This window comes from Ranitomeya imitator, chromosome 4 (genome assembly GCF_032444005.1).
Source record: "Ranitomeya imitator isolate aRanImi1 chromosome 4, aRanImi1.pri, whole genome shotgun sequence".
Classification (NCBI taxonomy): Eukaryota; Metazoa; Chordata; class Amphibia; order Anura; family Dendrobatidae; genus Ranitomeya; species Ranitomeya imitator.
The window spans coordinates 646684181-646703069 of NC_091285.1; the positions used below are offsets into that span (position 1 = coordinate 646684181).

The 18889-nt window shown below is 44.5% G+C and overlaps 1 protein-coding gene across 1 annotated transcript in view; it reads left to right on the plus strand.

Moving 5' to 3' along the window:
* DOK2 (docking protein 2) overlaps positions 1–10169 on the plus strand; it is a 48694-nt gene extending 38525 nt beyond the window's left edge. The window contains exon 5 of the mRNA XM_069767002.1: positions 7080–10169. Within this exon, the coding sequence (XP_069623103.1) occupies positions 7080–7730 (651 nt within the window). The 3' untranslated portion in view covers positions 7731–10169. The remainder of the gene's footprint in view (positions 1–7079) is intronic.
* Positions 10170–18889: the final 8720 nt, after the last annotated feature.

The following is an 18889-nucleotide window of genomic DNA, read 5'->3' on the forward strand; positions in this document are numbered from 1 at the left end:
CCCTGTCCCGTCTAGGTTGGTTGGTAAATTTAAGGAAGTCATCTCTACGGCCGTCTCGAAAAATCTCTTTTTTAGGCATGATCTTCGACACCTCTCAAGCCTTAACTATCCTTCCCCAGGACAAGGTCCTAGCCCTTCGGCGGGAAGTGAGGAACCTTCTACAACCATACCCTCATACAATTCGGTCCGGGATGAGGGTGTTAGGAAAGATGGTTGCAACCATAGAGGCGGTTCCGTTTGCACAGTTTCATCTTCGACCCCTCCAACGTGCAATCCTATCAGCATGGAACAGAAATCCTCTTTCTCTCAACCGCAAATTTCGGTTGTCTTTCCAGACCAGACAGGCCCTCGCTTGGTGGCAAAACAGCTCATCTCTACTCAGGGGGAAGTCCTTTCCCCCAACCAATTGGCTCGTGGTCACAACAGATGCCAGTCTCCTGGGTTGGGGAGCAGTGTTCTTCCATCACACAGCTCAGGGACGCTGGTCTCCTCGGGAATCAGATCTCCCCATCAATATCTTAGAGATTCGAGCGGTCCGGCTAGCCTTGTTACGTTTTCACCATCTTCTGGCGGGTCGCCCTGTCCGGATTCAATCGGACAACGCTACAGCAGTAGCTTACATAAATCACCAGGGGGGCACCCGCAGCAAGGCAGCCATGTAGGAGGTAAAACTGATTCTACTCTGGGCGGAGAGAAATCACTCTGTGATCTCAGCGGTCCACATTCCGGGCGAAGAAAACTGGGCGGCAGATTTCCTAAGCCGTCAGGGTCTAGCCTCCGGGGAATGGTCTCTACACCCCGAGGTGTTTTTGCAGATATGCCATCTTTGGGGAACTCCAGATGTGGATCTAATGGCGTCCAAGGTGAATGCCAAGGTGCCCAGTTTTGTCTCTCGGTACCGAGATCCCCAGGCTATCGCCGTGGATGCGCTGGTACTGTCGTGGAACCAATTTCGTCTCTCTTATCTGTTCCCTCCTCTGGCACTGCTCCCGAGAGTAATCAAGAAGATCAAATCAGAGAGAGTGCCGGCCATCCTGATCGCTCCGGATTGGCCACGACGGACCTGGTATGCAGACCTGGTACAACTTCTAGCCGGGGTTCCTTGGCGGCTCCCCGATCGGCCAGATCTTCTATCTCAAGGGCCGATCTACCACCAGAACTCAGAGGTCCTACGTTTAACGGCCTGGCCGTTGAATCTTGGGTTTTAACTCAGGCTGGTTTTTCTCAAAAAGTGGCTGATACCATGATCAGTGCACGTAAGTCCGTTTCGGCTAGGATCTATTATCACACTTGGAAGGTGTTTCTTTCCTGGTGTAGAGATCGCGGGCTGCCCCCTCTGCGTTTCTCCGTTGCTAACATTCTAGCCTTCCTTCAAGCAGGCCTGGATTCTGGGCTTGCTCCGAGTACCCTTAAAAGGCAGGTTTCGGCTTTATCGGTCCTTTTTCAGCGCAGGATTGCTCCTAATCGTCAAGTCAGGACTTTTTTCCAGGGAGTCGCTCATAGGGTCCCTCCTTATAGGACTCCTTTGGAAGCTTGGGACCTTAATCTGGTCTTAAGGGCTTTACAGGACGCTCCTTTTGAGCCTCTTCAAGAGGTTTCTTTGATGTTTCTCTCTTGGAAAGTCGTATTTTTAGTGGCCATAACATCCATAAGACGGGTATCGGAGCTGGCAGCTCTTTCTTGTCGTCCTCCTTTTTTGCGATTTCATCAGGACAAGGTGGTGCTCAGACCAGCACCGTCCTTCTTGCCGAAGGTTGTTTCATCATTTCACATTAATGAAGATATTGTTCTGCCCTCTTTTTGCCCGGCTCCTATGCACCGTGTAGAAAAAGCGCTCCATACGTTGGATCTGGTGAGAGCTCTGAGGAGGTACGTTTCCCGTACGGCCCCCTTTCGCCAGACGGATGCTCTGTTTGTCCTTCCGCAGGGTCGCAGGAAGGGATGCGCGGCTTCAAAATCTACCCTGGCCAGATGGATAAGGGCGACCATTCAGGAGGCTTATCGCTCCTTGGGCATGATGGTGCCGGCCGGAATCAAGGCTCATTCGACTAGAGCAGTGGGGGCTTCCTGGGCTGTTCGACACCAGGCCTCAGCAGAACAGGTTTGCAAGGCTGCGACCTGGTCTAGTCTGCATACATTTGTTAAACATTATAATGTCCATTCCCAGACCTCTGCAGATGCAAGTCTGGGTAGAAGAATTCTTCAAGCGGCAGTGGCGCATTTATAGACAAACTTTATCTGGATGTCGTTTTCTGGTGAGTGATTTTCCCACCCAGGGACTGCTTTAGGACATCCCACAGTCCTGTGTCCCCCAATGAGGCGAAGGAGAAATAGGGATTTTTGTGTTACTCACCGTAAAATCCTTTTCTCCGAGACGCTCATTGGGGGACACAGCTCCCTCCCTGGTAGCCTTATGGCTGCTTTGGTTTTATCTGATTACATTAGTCAGTAGGATCTTTTCTAGACATAAAGTTTCTGTACTTATGCTGTTATATTATTTTTTGAGTTTTTTGTTCTCCTACTGCTTTTTGCACCAAACTGGAGTCTCTGGCAGCCAGTGTCAGGGTGTATACGATGTAGGAGGAGCTAACTTTTTTTTTTTTAAGTTTACTTAGTGTCAGCCTCCTGGCGGCAGAAGCATACACCCACAGTCCTGTGTCCCCCACAGTCCTGTGTCCCCCAATGAGCGTCTCGGAGAAAAGGATTTTACGGTGAGTAACACAAAAATCCCTATTTTAGATGTTTTTTAGCAAAGTCCAGTCTAGCCTTTTTCTTCTTGATGCTTATGAGTTGCTTGCACCGTGCAGTGAACCCTCTGTATTTACTTTCATGCAGTCTTCTCTTTATGGTAGATTTGGATATTGATACGCCGACCTCCTGGAGAGTGTTGCTCACTTGGTTGGCTGTTGTGAAGGGGTTTCTCTTCACCATGGAGATTATTCTGTGATCATCCACCACTGTTGTCTTCCGTGGGCGCCCAAGTCTTCTTGCATTGATGAGTTCACCAGTGCTTTCTTTCTTTTTCAGAATGTACCACACTGTAGATTTTGCCACTCCTAATGTAAAAATTTCTCGGATGGGTTTTTTCTGTTTTCGAAGCTTAAGGATGGCTTGTTTCACCTGCATGGAGAGCTCCTTTGACCGCATGTTTACTTCACAGCAACACCTTCCAAATGCAAGCATCACACCTCAAATCAAATCCAGGCCTTTTATCTGCTTAATTGAGAATGATATAATGAAGGGATTGCCCACACCTGTCCATGAAATAGCCTTGGAGTCAATTGTCCAATTACTTTTGGTCCCTTTAAAAACAGGGTGGCACATGTTAAGGAGCTGAAACTCCTAAACCCTTCATCCAATTTTAATGTGGATACCCTCAAATGAAAGCTGAAAGTCTGAGCTTCATCTGCATCTGAATTGTTTTGTTTAAAATTCATTGTGGTAATCTCTTTAACCAAAATTAGAAATATGTTGTCATTGTCCAAATATATATGGACCTAACTGTATATAGCAGTATGGTAGTCTATGTAATACTGTACAGTGGTGATCTGGGTCCACCGGAGAGAGAATTCCACTTTATAGCCTCTCTCTGGCTAATATAAGGGTGAGGTATACGGTAACTGGGGAGCCCTTCTCTAAGGCCGGCTTCACACTTGCGAGTTTTACGGACGTAAGAGCGCAGAAACTACGTCCGTAAAACTCGCAAAAAATACGGCACAATTATTCTCTATGCCTCTGCTCCTATCTGCCGTATTTTACTGATCAGTATTATACGGCTTTCTACGGCCGTACAAAATCGCAGCATGCTGCGTTTGTCACCGTACTGCGCAAGAAATACGCCAATGAAAGTCTATGGAAGCGTGAAAAATACGGATTACACACGGACCAGCAGTGTGACTTGCGAGAAATACGCAGCGCTGTTAGAGAGAAAAGCCGGCAATTCAGTGCGGTGTACAGTAAAATCACACTGACAGCTTACAGTAGAATAGGTAGAATAAATGTGTACACATAGAATAGGTATATATATATATATATATATATATATATATATATATATATATATATATATGTCAGTGAGACACATATATGTATATATATTAATATTTATTCCAGCGCTATACAGCTTGAAAGCCGGTAATTCAATTACCGGCTTTTTCTTTCTCCTTCCTAAAACCCGACATGATTTGAGACATGGTTTACATACAGTAAACCATGTCTTCTCTCCATTTTTTTTGCAGATTCCACACTACTAATGTCAGTAGAGTGTATCTGCAAAATTTGGCCGTTCTAGCTCTTAAAATAAAGGGTTAAATGGCGGAAAAAATTGGCGTGGGCTCCCGCGCAATTTTCTCCGCCAGAGTAGTAAAGCCAGTGACTGAGGGCAGATATTAATAGCCTGGAGAGGGTCCATGGTTATTGGCCCCCCCTGGCTAAAAATATCTGCCCCCAGCCACCCCAGAAAAGGCACATCTGGAAGATGCGCCTATTCTGGCACTTGGCCACTCTCTTCCCATTCCCGTGTAGCGGTGGGATATGGGGTAATGAAGGGTTAATGCCACCTTGCTATTGTAAGGTGACATTAAGCCTAATTAATAATGGAGAGGCGTCAATTATGACACCTATCCATTATTAATCCAATTGTAGTAAAGGGTTAAATAAAACACAAACACATTATTTAAAATTATTTTAATGAAATAAAAACAATGGTTGTTGGAGTATTTTATTCTACGCCCAATCCAGTCACTGAAGACCCTCGTTCTGTGAAAGAAAAAACATAATAAACCAACAATATACTTACCCTCCGCAGATCTGTAACGTCCAACGATGTAAATCCTTCTGAAGGGGTTAAAACATTTTGCAGCAAGGAGCTTTGCTAATGCAATGCTACTCCTCGCTGCAAAACCCCGGGGAATGAGGCTAAATATAGATCAATGAGCTATATTTAGCTTCATTTGCGGTGAGGCGCCCTCTGCTGGCTGTTCATAGATCGTGGGAACTTTCCTAGAAAGCCTGGGACGTTACAGATCTGCGGAGGGTAAGTATATTGTTGGTTTATTATGTTTTTTCTTTCACAGAACGAGGGTCTTCAGTGATTGGATTGGGCGTAGAATAAAATACTCCAACAACCATTGTTTTTATTTCATTAAAATAATTTTAAATAATGTGTTTGTGTTTTATTTAACCCTTTACTACAATTGGATTAATAATGGATAGGTGTCATAATTGACGCCTCTCCATTATTAATTAGGCTTAATGTCACCTTACAATAGCAAGGTGGCATTAACCCTTCATTACCCAATATCCCACCGCTACACGGGAATGGGAAGAGAGTGGCCAAGTGCCAGAATAGGCGCATCTTCCAGATGTGCCTTTTCTGGGGTGGCTGGGGGCAGATATTTTTAGCCAGGGGGGGGGCCAATAACCATGGACCCTCTCCAGGCTATTAATATCTGCCCTCAGTCACTGGCTTTACTACTCTGGCGGAGAAAATTGCGCGGGAGCCCACGCCAATTTTTTCCGCCATTTAACCCTTTATTTTAAGAGCTAGAACGGCCAAATTTTGCAGATACACTCTACTGACATTAGTAGTGTGGAATCTGCAAAAAAAATGGAGAGAAGACATGGTTTACTGTATGTAAACCATGTCTCAAATCATGTCGGGTTTTAGGAAGGAGAAAGAAAAAGCCGGTAATTGAATTACCGGCTTTCAAGCTGTATAGCGCTGGAAAAAATAGTAATATATATACATATATGTGTCTACTGACATATATATATATATATATATATATATATATATATATATATAGACAGTATATATATATATATATATATATCTTTTTTCTTTTTGGGACACATGGATCATTTCTATAGCGGTATGTTGGTTTTGCAAGCCTGCGAGAAAACCACGCAGTACGGATGCCATACGGATTACATACGGAGGATGCCATGCGCAAAAAACGCTGACATACCCTGCCTACGGAGGAGCTACGGACCACTATTTTCGGGACATTTCAGCGTATTACGGCCGTAATATACGGACCGTATTTTCATACTCTGAGTGTGAAGCCGGCCTTAGATGTCTGTTGGCCAATAAAGAAAGATAAGTCTATTTATTTCACATCCCGACAAACAGATCAATTGCTGAACGTTTTCGGTCCTATACGGACCTTCCTCAGAGCAATTTAGTTTATCTGGAGTAATGAAACAATATGTATGGTCTGACTGAATATCCATCTAATAGATAATGCGGTCGCCAATAGTATGCGGTGAGGGAGAATATTGGCTCTGGGTATGTTGGTGCCGCTTTGGGAAGCGGTCTGCCTTTGCTGTGCACGGTAAGAAGCTCCAGCGCTGGTGGCCTCCTAAGTCGCTTGGGAGTATGCGCATTGGAGTTTCATTAATCCAGATAAACTAAATTGCTCTGAGGAAGGTCCGTATAGGACCGAAAATATTCAGCAATTGATCTGTCTGTCAGGATGTGAGATAAATAGACTTATCCTTCTTCAGAAACTATTGAGTGCCGAGTTTTTCTACATATTTGTTGACGCGGGTTGGAGACCCTACTTGAGCACCTACTTCCATTTTTCGCAGAGTGCCGTGCATTTTTCATTTACTGTTGGCCAATAAAGATCCTACTGAAAGAGGTTGTCTCATTGATACAATCCATTGCACCATGCTATGGTGACTGGGAGTTGGGGTAGTGTGCTGTTACAAAACGGCACTGTGTGGTAAGAGTTTAAAGGGTAATATCTGGGAGATGAGGGTCCCACCTCAAGAATTAGTGTCCATACAAGATAGGTCCCCCATTCTTGAGAAAGCCGTGGTTCGTTTATGCCACATGCTTCCATAAATGTCTAAGGTAGGAATAGGCTTTTATTCGTTGCCACCGTCACATGCTTTCTGATCTTGGGTCTATGACAGAGCTGTGAGGACTTTGCTCTTCTAGAAGGTTTCCCGTGTCCATACATCACCAGTGGCTTCCGAGTAGATCATAAACAGCAGTTTTACATTAGTATGTTACCGTCTCTCTTCTTGGGTATGGACTTGTCTTCATCGTTCTCATTTCTCCCCACCAACAGACCATGTTTTCCTTCGAGGCCGGCCGCCGTTGTACTTCAGGAGAAGGCAACTTTGAATTTGAGACAGCCCACGGAAGTCACATTTTCAATGCCATTGAATCCGCCATCAAAGCAAGTCGCAACGAGTCCTCGGCCAGCTATGACCACTGTCACGAGGAAGCCTCCATTCTACCTCGTCAACCCGTTCGTTCAGCTTCTCTAGCGGTGCCTCCTTCACACTCAACCATGCCTTTGAAGAACAATGTGCCTGCCAAACAACCCGAGAGTGAATATGCCGTGCCGTTCGATAAAGTGGTGCAAAATCTTTTGGCTACAGGCTTCGGAGGTCTTCTTGGACCGAATGTTCCTCCACAGGCAAAATCAAGGAAGGTTCGCAAACCCGAGCATATTTATGACGAGCCAGAACTGACTCCGGTGTATGACGAGCCAGAGGAAATAAGGGTGGATGCCTGGAAAAGTCAAGCAACTGACGCCCATGAAATTGGCTATGAATATCCTTATTTACCAGGATGGGATGATTATGCAGTGCCCAGGGGAAAGGGAAAGGCCTGTCCAGAAGGGTCACAAAAACAAGAGGAGGAGTGGGGAACACAGGGTACGAATGAAAGGGAATATGACAATATTACATTACGGGGGACAAAGGAAAGTTGAAAACCATTTACCAAATTCTCTAGACAACCTATATTTTCCCCTAGTGTTAGGTACAGAAAATTAATGTACATATGTTTTTCTGTTTTTAAAAGAAATCTGTCAACATGTTGTTGCTATTTATTCTGAGAGCAACATAATGTAGGGCAGAGACCCTGATTCCAGCGATGTGTCACTTGTTCAGCAGCTTGCTGTAGTTGAAATATAATTAGTGTTTTATTAGCAGCTGATTATCACTAGCGGACTAGTTGTAGCATGCAGACAAGTCAGGCTAATCTATGTAACCCCGCCCCCACCACTCATTGGCAGCTTGCTGACACTGTACACAAAAAGCTGCCAATCAGTGGTGTGGGCGGGGTTATACAGAGCTCAGCATTCTGAACACTGATAGATGTGCAGCAGAGAAAACAGGGATTCTATCAAAACTATGGCAAGTAGCCCAGTAAGTGACACATCACTGGAATCGGGGTCTTATCCCTTACATTATGCTGCTTTTGGATTAAATAGCAAAAACCTGATGACAAATTCGCTTTAATTAGTCAGTACATTATTTATTGGGTACTCTTACTTATCTTCAAGATTAGCCAAGTCAACATATGAACTACCAGTGTTGGATTAAGTTTAGCTGCACTTACTATTATTTATGCTTTCATGTATTTAGCATTTACTTGCAGGGTAGAAAATTTTCTTATTCTACCGTGGAAACTGTCAACAAGCAGACTAGTTACTAGGAAAGGATATTATTACGGTTCATGTTTGTATGTACTTAGTACTAAAAGTCACTTGTGGGAACCCGATTTGCCAAACTACACAACTTATTAAACCCCATACATATCAGAGACATCTGTACTATGGGCTGATGAACTCTACTACATAGTATTAAGGAGTCAAATTGCCTGCCCCAACTGGACAACCCCTGCCCCTTTTTCTCTTTATACCATATAGTCATAGAGGGGGTAACCTTCCGGAGACCCTTGCTAATTAGTTATGGTGGAGAGCCCAAAAAAGCTTTCTTCCCTTGGGTGTAACTGCAAGGTTAGCAGCCATAGCCGCTGCTATAGGGCCCTCTCGCACATAAGGTGCAGTCACTGATGACTATGGTCGATGGATGGGCATGGCTATCTGCATTATTTCTGTGCTGTGACATCATCATGTTGTTTCCAGTGCTCTGAAGTCATTGTGTACATGGGGATCTTCTTATGTGCTGTTCTATGATCATGACTTTTGGATATGGGATGGACCCCACTCCTTCTTAAAACCACCATAACTACTGTAAACCTAGGTACTAAAATAAATACACAAAACACATTATTTTGGTTGTCAAAATGGCCACAGTTTTTAAATCACAGGATTAAATAATCACAGTAGGAGTCAGGTGGAGTGCTAGTACATTGGGATTCACAAGTACTGCGATATCCCCAGCTGCCTGACATACAGCACCAGGACAGACAGCCATAAAGGGGCGGCACGCACTGGCTTGCCATTCAAGCAGAGCCAGTAAACTTTCAGGGCACCAATAACCCTATTATCCTCACCCTGTGCTTAACCACTGTGCCCGCTCCTGATTGATGTTACCATTACAACGTCCTTGAGGCTGGCCACCAAAGCCAAGCCTGCTCACCACCGTGAGGTTTTACATCCTCTATTAGTTAAAATGAGTCCACCTTAACTTGTCTGCAACTTCCACCTGACTCCTAAACCGCAAAGCCGTGACGGGTTATAAATTCCAAGCCTCATTTGACATTTTTCTTTTTTTTTTTAATAATTAAATCATTTTTGTAAACTTAAAAACTAGAAGTCCCTGCAAAAGCATTAATGGGACTAAACTTGGCAAACCTCCGAGTCACAAAGAGTCATCCTACAGCGCTCAGGAGAGGAAAAAACCCCTGTGGAGGAAACCTCCAGGGAACCATGGCTTGCCCTTCTCTTGGGCTTAGAAGGTTACCGCAAATAATAACTCTTTATAGCCAATATACAATTGAACCTGGTACAAGATATACAATGACAAATTCAAAAATACAATAAAGCATCTATCATTATACAAGCAATAATTAAAAAGTTTAAGGACAGAGATTATAAACAGGGCGGGAGGGCGGGTAATGTTTCCTCCTGTCCATCCTGTGAGAGAAAGAGGAAGAGTCAGAGTTGCCTCTCCTATATAAGCCCCACCCTCCTCACAGTAATACACCAGGCACAAACATCTAAACTTCCTCTTAAAGCAACAACTCTCTTGTGTAAAATCTACACCGCAATACAAACAAAAGCTGCAGGAGTTCTCAGTCCACCCATCCCCAAGTCATGTCCACCTCCGTCTAGTCTCCGGTGATTTCTTTATTAACTGGATTATGTATACACAGGACTTCACTGTGTTCATTATGCCTGAGCTGTGACGTTACTGTGTGCTCCATCAAAAAACACCATTTACAAAAAATTAAACTTGTTATACACAATAAAACTTAACATTTAATAGTATATCTAAAATATTCAGACCGCACACAACCTTTGACTATCATCAGTTGTTTGACTAAAAGGTACAGGGTGCACAGCGTCCCTGATCTATAAACTATCTATCCCCTGCCTTGCTGAGGAGGTTGGCACCCTAATTAAATAGGTGTACAATATAATACAGTACATATCAGTGCACCCGGGCTTGTGCAATAATGTAGCACAGGATACCAAACACTAATTTAAAGCTATCTAGAATGAATGATCGGTTGTTTGCTCTAGTCTTTCCTGCACGGTAGGACCCATTAGGGCTGCTCAGTGAGAGACTGCGTTGAGCTGGGGCGCCATTGCGCAGGATAAGGGGGGGGGGGGGCAACCTCCGCAGCAAGGCAGGGGATAGATAGTTTATAGAACAGGGACACTGTGCACCCTATACCTTATAGTCATATACAATGACAACTGTTTAACTGGGAAACAGAAACCTGTGAAACCCATAAAGGCAACAGGTTTCTGCTAATAACCAAGAAAAATTATCTTTCACAATTGGTGCAGAATCCAACCAGAGGAGCAGCACTTTTAGACCTAATACTATCTAATAGACCTGACAGAATAACAAATCTGCAGGTGGTTGGGCATTTAGGAAATAGCGACCACAATATTGTGCAGTTTCACCTGTCTTTCACTAGGGGGACTTGTCAGGGAGTCACAAAAACATTGAACTTTAGGAAGGCAAAGTTTGAACAGCTTAGAGATGCCCTTAATCTGGTAGACTGGGACAATATCCTCAGAAATGAGAATACAGATAATAAATGGGAAATGTTTAAGAACATCCTAAATAGGCAGTGTAAGCGGTTTATACCTTGTGGGAATAAAAGGACTAGAAATAGGAAAAACCCAATGTGGCTAAACAAAGAAGTAAGACAGGCAATTAACAGTAAAAAGAAAGCATTTGCACTACTAAAGCAGGATGGCACCATTGAAGCTCTAAAAAACTATAGGGAGAAAAATACTTTATCTAAAAAACTAATTAAAGCTGCCAAAAAGGAAACAGAGAAGCACATTGCTAAGGAGAGTAAAACTAATCCCAAACTGTTCTTCAACTATATCAATAGTAAAAGAATAAAAACTGAAAATGTAGACCACTTAAAAAATAGTGAGGAAAGAATGGTTGTAGATGACGAGGAAAAAGCTAACATATTAAACACCTTCTTCTCCACGGTATTCACGGTGGAAAATGAAATGCTAGGTGAAATCCCAAGAAACAATGAAAACCCTATATTAAGGGTCACCAATCTAACCCAAGAAGAGGTGCGAAACCGGCTAAATAAGATTAAAATAGATAAATCTCCGGGTCCGGATGGCATACACCCACGAGTACTAAGAGAACTAAGTAATGTAATAGATAAACCATTATTTCTTATTTTTAGTGACTCTATAGCGACAGGGTCTGTTCCGCAGGACTGGCGCACAGCAAATGTGGTGCCAATATTCAAAAAGGGCTCTAAAAGTGAACCTGGAAATTATAGGCCAGTAAGTCTAACCTCTATTGTTGGTAAAATATTTGAAGGGTTTCTGAGGGATGTTATTCTGGATTATCTCAATGAGAATAACTGTTTAACTCCATATCAGCATGGGTTTATGAGAAATCGCTCCTGTCAAACCAATCTAATCAGTTTTTATGAAGAGGTAAGCTATAGGCTGGACCACGGTGAGTCATTGGACGTGGTATATCTCGATTTTTCCAAAGCGTTTGATACCGTGCCGCACAAGAGGTTGGTACACAAAATGAGAATGCTTGGTCTGGGGGAAAATGTGTGTAAATGGGTTAGTAACTGGCTTAGTGATAGAAAGCAGAGGGTGGTTATAAATGGTATAGTCTCTAACTGGGTCGCTGTGACCAGTGGGGTACCGCAGGGGTCAGTATTGGGACCTGTTCTCTTCAACTTATTCATTAATGATCTGGTAGAAGGTTTACACAGTAAAATATCGATATTTGCAGATGATACAAAACTATGTAAAGCAGTTAATACAAGAGAAGATAGTATTCTGCTACAGATGGATCTGGATAAGTTGGAAACTTGGGCTGAAAGGTGGCAGATGAGGTTTAACAATGATAAATGTAAGGTTATACACATGGGAAGAGGGAATCAATATCACCATTACACACTGAACGGGAAACCACTGGGTAAATCTGACAGGGAGAAGGACTTGGGGATCCTAGTTAATGATAAACTTACCTGGAGCAGCCAGTGCCAGGCAGCAGCTGCCAAGGCAAACAGGATCATGGGGTGCATTAAAAGAGGTCTGGATACACATGATGAGAGCATTATACTGCCTCTGTACAAATCCCTAGTTAGACCGCACATGGAGTACTGTGTCCAGTTTTGGGCACCGGTGCTCAGGAAGGATATAATGGAACTAGAGAGAGTACAAAGGAGGGCAACAAAATTAATAAAGGGGATGGGAGAACTACAATACCCAGATAGATTAGCGAAATTAGGATTATTTAGTCTAGAAAAAAGACAACTGAGGGGCGATCTAATAACCATGTATAAGTACCGTATATACTCGAGTATAAGCCGACCCGAGTATAAGCCGACCCCCCTAATTTTGCCACAAAAAACTGGGAAAACTTATTGACTCGAGTATAAGCCTAGGGTGGAAATGCAGCATTTACCGGTGAATTTCAAAAATAAAAATAGATCATTATTTCCCCATAGCTGTGCCATATAGTGCTCTGCACCGTTCATATTTCCCCATAGGTGTGAACCATATAGTGCTCTGCACCGTTCATTGTGCCCCCTAGCTGTGCCATATACGGTGCTCTGCACCGTTCATTGTGCCCCATAGATGTGCCATATACGGTGCTCTGCACCGTTCACTGTGCCCCATAGCTGTGCCATATACGGTGCTCTGCACCGTTCACTGTGCCCCATAGCTGTGCTGTGCCATATACGGTGCTCTGCACCGTTCACTGTGCCCCATAGCTGTGCCATATACGGTGCTCTGCACCGTTCACTGTGCCCCATAGCTGTGCTGTGCCATATACGGTGCTCTGCACCGTTCACTGTGCCCCATACATAGCTGTGCTGTGCCATATACGGTGCTCCGCACCGTTCACTGTGCCCTATAGCTGTGCTGTGCCATATACGGTGCTCTGCACCGTTCACTGTGCCCCATAGCTGTGCCATATACGGTGCTCTGCACCGTTCACTGTGCCCCATAGCTGTGCTGTGCCATATACGGTGCTCTGCACCGTTCACTGTGCCCCATACATAGCTGTGCTGTGCCATATACGGTGCTCTGCACCGTTCACTGTGCCCTATAGCTGTGCTGTGCCATATACGGTGCTCTGCACCGTTCACTGTGCCCCATAGCTGTGCTGTGCCATATACGGTGCTCCGCACCGTTCACTGTGCCCTATAGCTGTGCTGTGCCATATACGGTGCTCTGCACCGTTCACTGTGCCCCATAGCTGTGCCATATACGGTGCTCTGCACCGTTCACTGTGCCCCATAGCTGTGCTGTGCCATATACGGTGCTCTGCACCGTTCACTGTGCCCCATACATAGCTGTGCTGTGCCATATACGGTGCTCTGCACCGTTCACTGTGCCCTATAGCTGTGCTGTGCCATATACGGTGCTCTGCACCGTTCACTGTGCCCCATAGCTGTGCTGTGCCATATACGGTGCTCCGCACCGTTCACTGTGCCCTATAGCTGTGCTGTGCCATATACGGTGCTCTGCACCGTTCACTGTGCCCTATAGCTGTGCTGTGCCATATACGGTGCTCTGCACCGTTCACTGTGCCCCATAGCTGTGCTGTGCCATATACGGTGCTCCGCACCGTTCACTGTGCCCTATAGCTGTGCTGTGCCATATACGGTGCTCTGCACCGTTCACTGTGCCCCATAGCTGTGCCATATACGGTGCTGTGCACCGTTCACTGTGCCCCATAGCTGTGCTGTGCCATATACGGTGCTCTGCACCGTTCACTGTGCCCCATACATAGCTGTGCTGTGCCATATACGGTGCTCTGCACCGTTCACTGTGCCCTATAGCTGTGCTGTGCCATATACGGTGCTCTGCACCGTTCACTGTGCCCCATAGCTGTGCTGTGCCATATACGGTGCTCCGCACCGTTCACTGTGCCCTATAGCTGTGCTGTGCCATATACGGTGCTCTGCACCGTTCACTGTGCCCCATAGCTGTGCCATATACGGTGCTCTGCACCGTTCACTGTGCCCCATAGCTGTGCTGTGCCATATACGGTGCTCTGCACCGTTCACTGTGCCCCATACATAGCTGTGCTGTGCCATATACGGTGCTCTGCACCGTTCACTGTGCCCTATAGCTGTGCTGTGCCATATACGGTGCTCTGCACCGTTCACTGTGCCCCATAGCTGTGCTGTGCCATATACGGTGCTCTGCACCGTTCACTGTGCCCCATAGATGTTCCACATAAATTTGTGCCGCCGCTGCCGCAATAAAGAAAAAAAAACACATACTCACCTCCCTTGATTGCAGCTCCCAGCGTCTCGTTCCGGCGCCTCCATCTTCCCGGCGTCTCTGCTCTGACTGATCAGGCAGAGGGCGCCGCGCACACTGTATGCGTCATCGCGCCCTCTGCCTGAACAGTCAGAGAGCAGAGACGCCGGGAAGATGGAGGCGCCGGCCGGGAAGATGGATCGGCGCCCGGCGGCTGGAACGAGGACAGGTGAATATAACATACTCACCTAGTCCTGGCGATCCTCGCGCTGTCCCCTCCTGTCTTCGGTGCCGCAGCTTCTTTCTCTATCAGCGGTCACCGGCACCGCTGATTAGAGAAATGAATAAGCGGCTCCGCCCCTATGGGAGGTGGAGCCGCTTATTCATTTCTGTAATGAGCGGTCCCACGTGACCGCTGAAGAGAGGAAGAAACTGCAGCGCCGAAGCCCGTGGGACGGCAGGGACAGCGCGAGGATCGCTGGGACTAGGTAAGTATACCCCAGCGCCCTCACCCCCTCACCCGCCGACCCCACCGCTACCGTGACTCGAGTATAAGCCGAGGGGGGCACTTTCAGCCCAAAAATTTGGGCTGAAAATCTCGGCTTATACTCGAGTATATACGGTATATAAGGGGACAATACAAATATCTCGCTGAGGATCTGTTTATACCAAGGAAGGTGACGGGCACAAGGGGGCATTCTTTGCGTCTGGAGGAGAGAAGGTTTTTCCACCAACATAGAAGAGGATTCTTTACTGTTAGGGCAGTGAGAATCTGGAATTGCTTGCCTGAGGAGGTGGTGATGGCGAACTCAGTCGAGGGGTTCAAGAGAGGCCTGGATGTCTTCCTGGAGCAGAACAATATTGTATCATACAATTATTAGGTTCTGTAGAAGGACGTAGATCTGGGTATTTATTATGATGGAATATAGGCTGAACTGGATGGACAAATGTCTTTTTTCGGCCTTACTAACTATGTTACTATGTTACTATGTATGTTAAACAACTGATGATAGTCCAAGGTTGTGTGTGGTCTGATTTTTTTAGATATACTATTAAATGTTAAGTTTTATTGTGTATAACAAGTTTAATTTTTTGTAAATGGTGTTTTTTGATGGTGAATTGTAAAAATTGTAGCACTTTAATCTTAAGGTGTGTGAAATTATACGATTTCTGTGTGCTCCATCCCACTATTATGACATCACTTTGTGCATCATTGCATTACTGTGAAATCATGTGTGTATCATCCCACTATTGTGACCTGACTGTGTGCATTATCCTACTAATATGACTTCACTATGTGCATCATCCCACCACTGTAACATCACTATGTGCATCATCCCAGTATTGTGACATTACTGAGTGCATTATCCTACTAATATGGCCTCACTTTGTGCATTATCCAACTACTGTAACATCACTGTGCGCATCATGCCACTGCTGTAGCATCCCTGTGCACATCATCCCACTACTGTAACATCACTGTGCGCATCATCCCACTGCTGTAAATCACTGTGCACATCATCCCTCTGGTGTAACGTCACTGTGTGCATCATCCCTCTTCTGTAACATCACTGTGCGCATCATGCCACTGCTGTTACATCACTGTGTGCATCATCCCACTACTGTAACATCACTGTGTGCATCATCCCACTACTGTAACATCACTGTGTGCATCATCCCACTGCTGTAACATCACTGTGTGCATCATCCCACTGCTGTAACATAACTGTGCACATCATCCCACTGCTGTAACATCACTGTGTGCATCATCCTACTGCTGTAACATCAGTGTGTGCATCGTCCCACTGCTGTAACATCACTGTGTGCATCATCCCACTACTGTAACATCACTGTGCCCATCATCCCACTGCTGTAACATCACTCTGTGCATCATCCCACCGGTGTAACCTCACTGTGTGCATCATCCCACTGGTGTAGCATCACTGTGTTCCGCTGTGTGTACTTTGGCTCACCGCCTGTGGGAGTACTGTGCCAAAAATCCACTGTGTGTATTCTGTACCCTCCACCTGTAGGAGTACTGTGCCTTTAAGCCACTGTTTGTGCTCTTCCCCTCCCCTCGCCTGTGGGAGTACTGTGCCAAAAAGCCGTTATGTGTTTTCTAGTATTCTGGGAAATAAATAATTTGCATCAGCCATCTTGTTGCCATTAGTAAGCTAAATAAATAATTTTTCAGGGCCGCTGTGTTTTCTAGTAGTGTTGCAAATAAATAATTGTCATGAGCCGTCTTGGTGCCATTTATAGGCCAAATAAATATTTTTTTTATGACCTCTGTGTGTTGGTCTTGTTGTTTTGTAAATAAATAATTGCATCAGCAACATCTCGTTACCATTAGTAGGCCAAAAGAAATCATTTTTCTTGGCCGCTGTGTTTTTTTCTGGTAGGGTTGCAAATAAGTGGCATCGGCCATCTTGTTGCCATCAGTATGCCAAAGAAATAAGTTGTGTGGACCAGTGTATTTTCTAGTGCTGTTTCAAACAAATCTACTCTCCCGCTATCTTTTTGTGAGTAGAGTTTAGAAAAACCACTTCCAAAAATAAGGAGAGCATCGCACCTTCTACACGCAGAATGACCCGACACAGACAACGGCAGCCCTGGCACACTATGCAAACTCGCTTTCTTCAGCGTTGCTCAAGGTGTGCAGAGCGGCAGTGGAGAAAATCTCTCTTAGCAGAAGACTTCATCCACTATAAGTTCATGCTCAAAACCTATAACTCTGCCCTTTCTCTGGCCAAACAATCCTACTTCACCATCCTCATCACTATCCAACAACCCAAAACAACTTTTTGAAACCTTAACCCCTTAAGCCCCGAGGGTGGTTTGCACGTTAATGACCGGGCCAATTTTTACAATTCTGACCACTGTCCCTTTATGAGGTTATAACTCTGGAACGCTTCAACGGATCTTGGCGATTCTGACATTGTTTTCTCGTGACATATTGTACTTCATGTTAGTGGTAAAATTTATTCGATATAACTTGCGTTTATTTGTGAAAAAAACAAAAATTTGACGAAAATTTTGAAAATTTCGCAATTTTCCAACTTTGAATTTTTATACCCTTAAATCACAGAGATATGTCATGCAAAATACTTAATAAGTAACATTTCCCACATGTCTACTTTACATCAGCACAATTTTGGAACCAAAATTTTTTTTTGTTAGGGAGTTATAAGGGTTAAAAGTTGACCAGCAATTTCTCATTTTTGCAACACCATTTTTTTTTTAGGGACCACATCTCATTTGAAGTCATTTTGAGGGGTCTATATGATAGAAAATACCCAAGTGTGACACCATTCTAAAAACTGCACCCCTCAAGGTACTCAAAACCACATTCAAAAAGTTTATTAACCCTTCAGGTGTTTTACAGGAATTTTTGGAAAGTTTAAATAAAAATGAACATTTAACTTTTTTTCACATAAAATTTATTTCAGCTCCAATTTGTTTTATTTTACCAAGGGTAACAGGAGAAAATGGACCCCAAAAGTTGTTGTACAATTTTTCCTGAGTACGTTGATACCCCATATGTGGGGATAAACCACTGTTTGGGCGCATGGCAGAGCTCGGAAGGAAAGGAGCGCCATTTGACTTTTCAATGCAAAATTTACTGGAATTGAGATGGGACGCCATGTTGCATTTGGAGAGCCCCTGATGTGCCTAAACATTGAAACCCCCCACAAGTGACACCATTTTGGAAAGTAGACCCCTTAAGGAACTTATCTAGATGTGTGGTGAGCACTTTGACCCACCAAGTGCTTCATAGAAGTTTATAATGCAGAGCCGTAAAAATAAAAAATCATATTTTTTCACAAAAATGATCTTTTTGCCCCCAATTTTTTATTTTCCTAAGGGTAAGAGAAGAAATTAGACCACAAAAGTTGTGCAATTGGTCCTGAGTACGCTGATACCCGATATGTGGGTGTAAACCATTGTTTGGGCGCATGGCAGAGCTCGGAAGGGAAGGAGCGCCATTTGACTTTTCAATGCAAAATTGACTGGAATTGAAATGGGACGCCATGTTGCATTTGGAGAGCCCCTGATGTGCCTAAACATTGAAACCACCCAAAAGTGACACCATTTTGGAAAGTAGACCCCCTATGTAACTTATCTAGATGTGTTTTGAGAGCTTTGAGCCCCCAAGTGTTTCACTACAGTTTATAACGCAGAGCCGTGAAAATAAAAATTATTTTTTTTTTTCACAAAAATGATTTTTA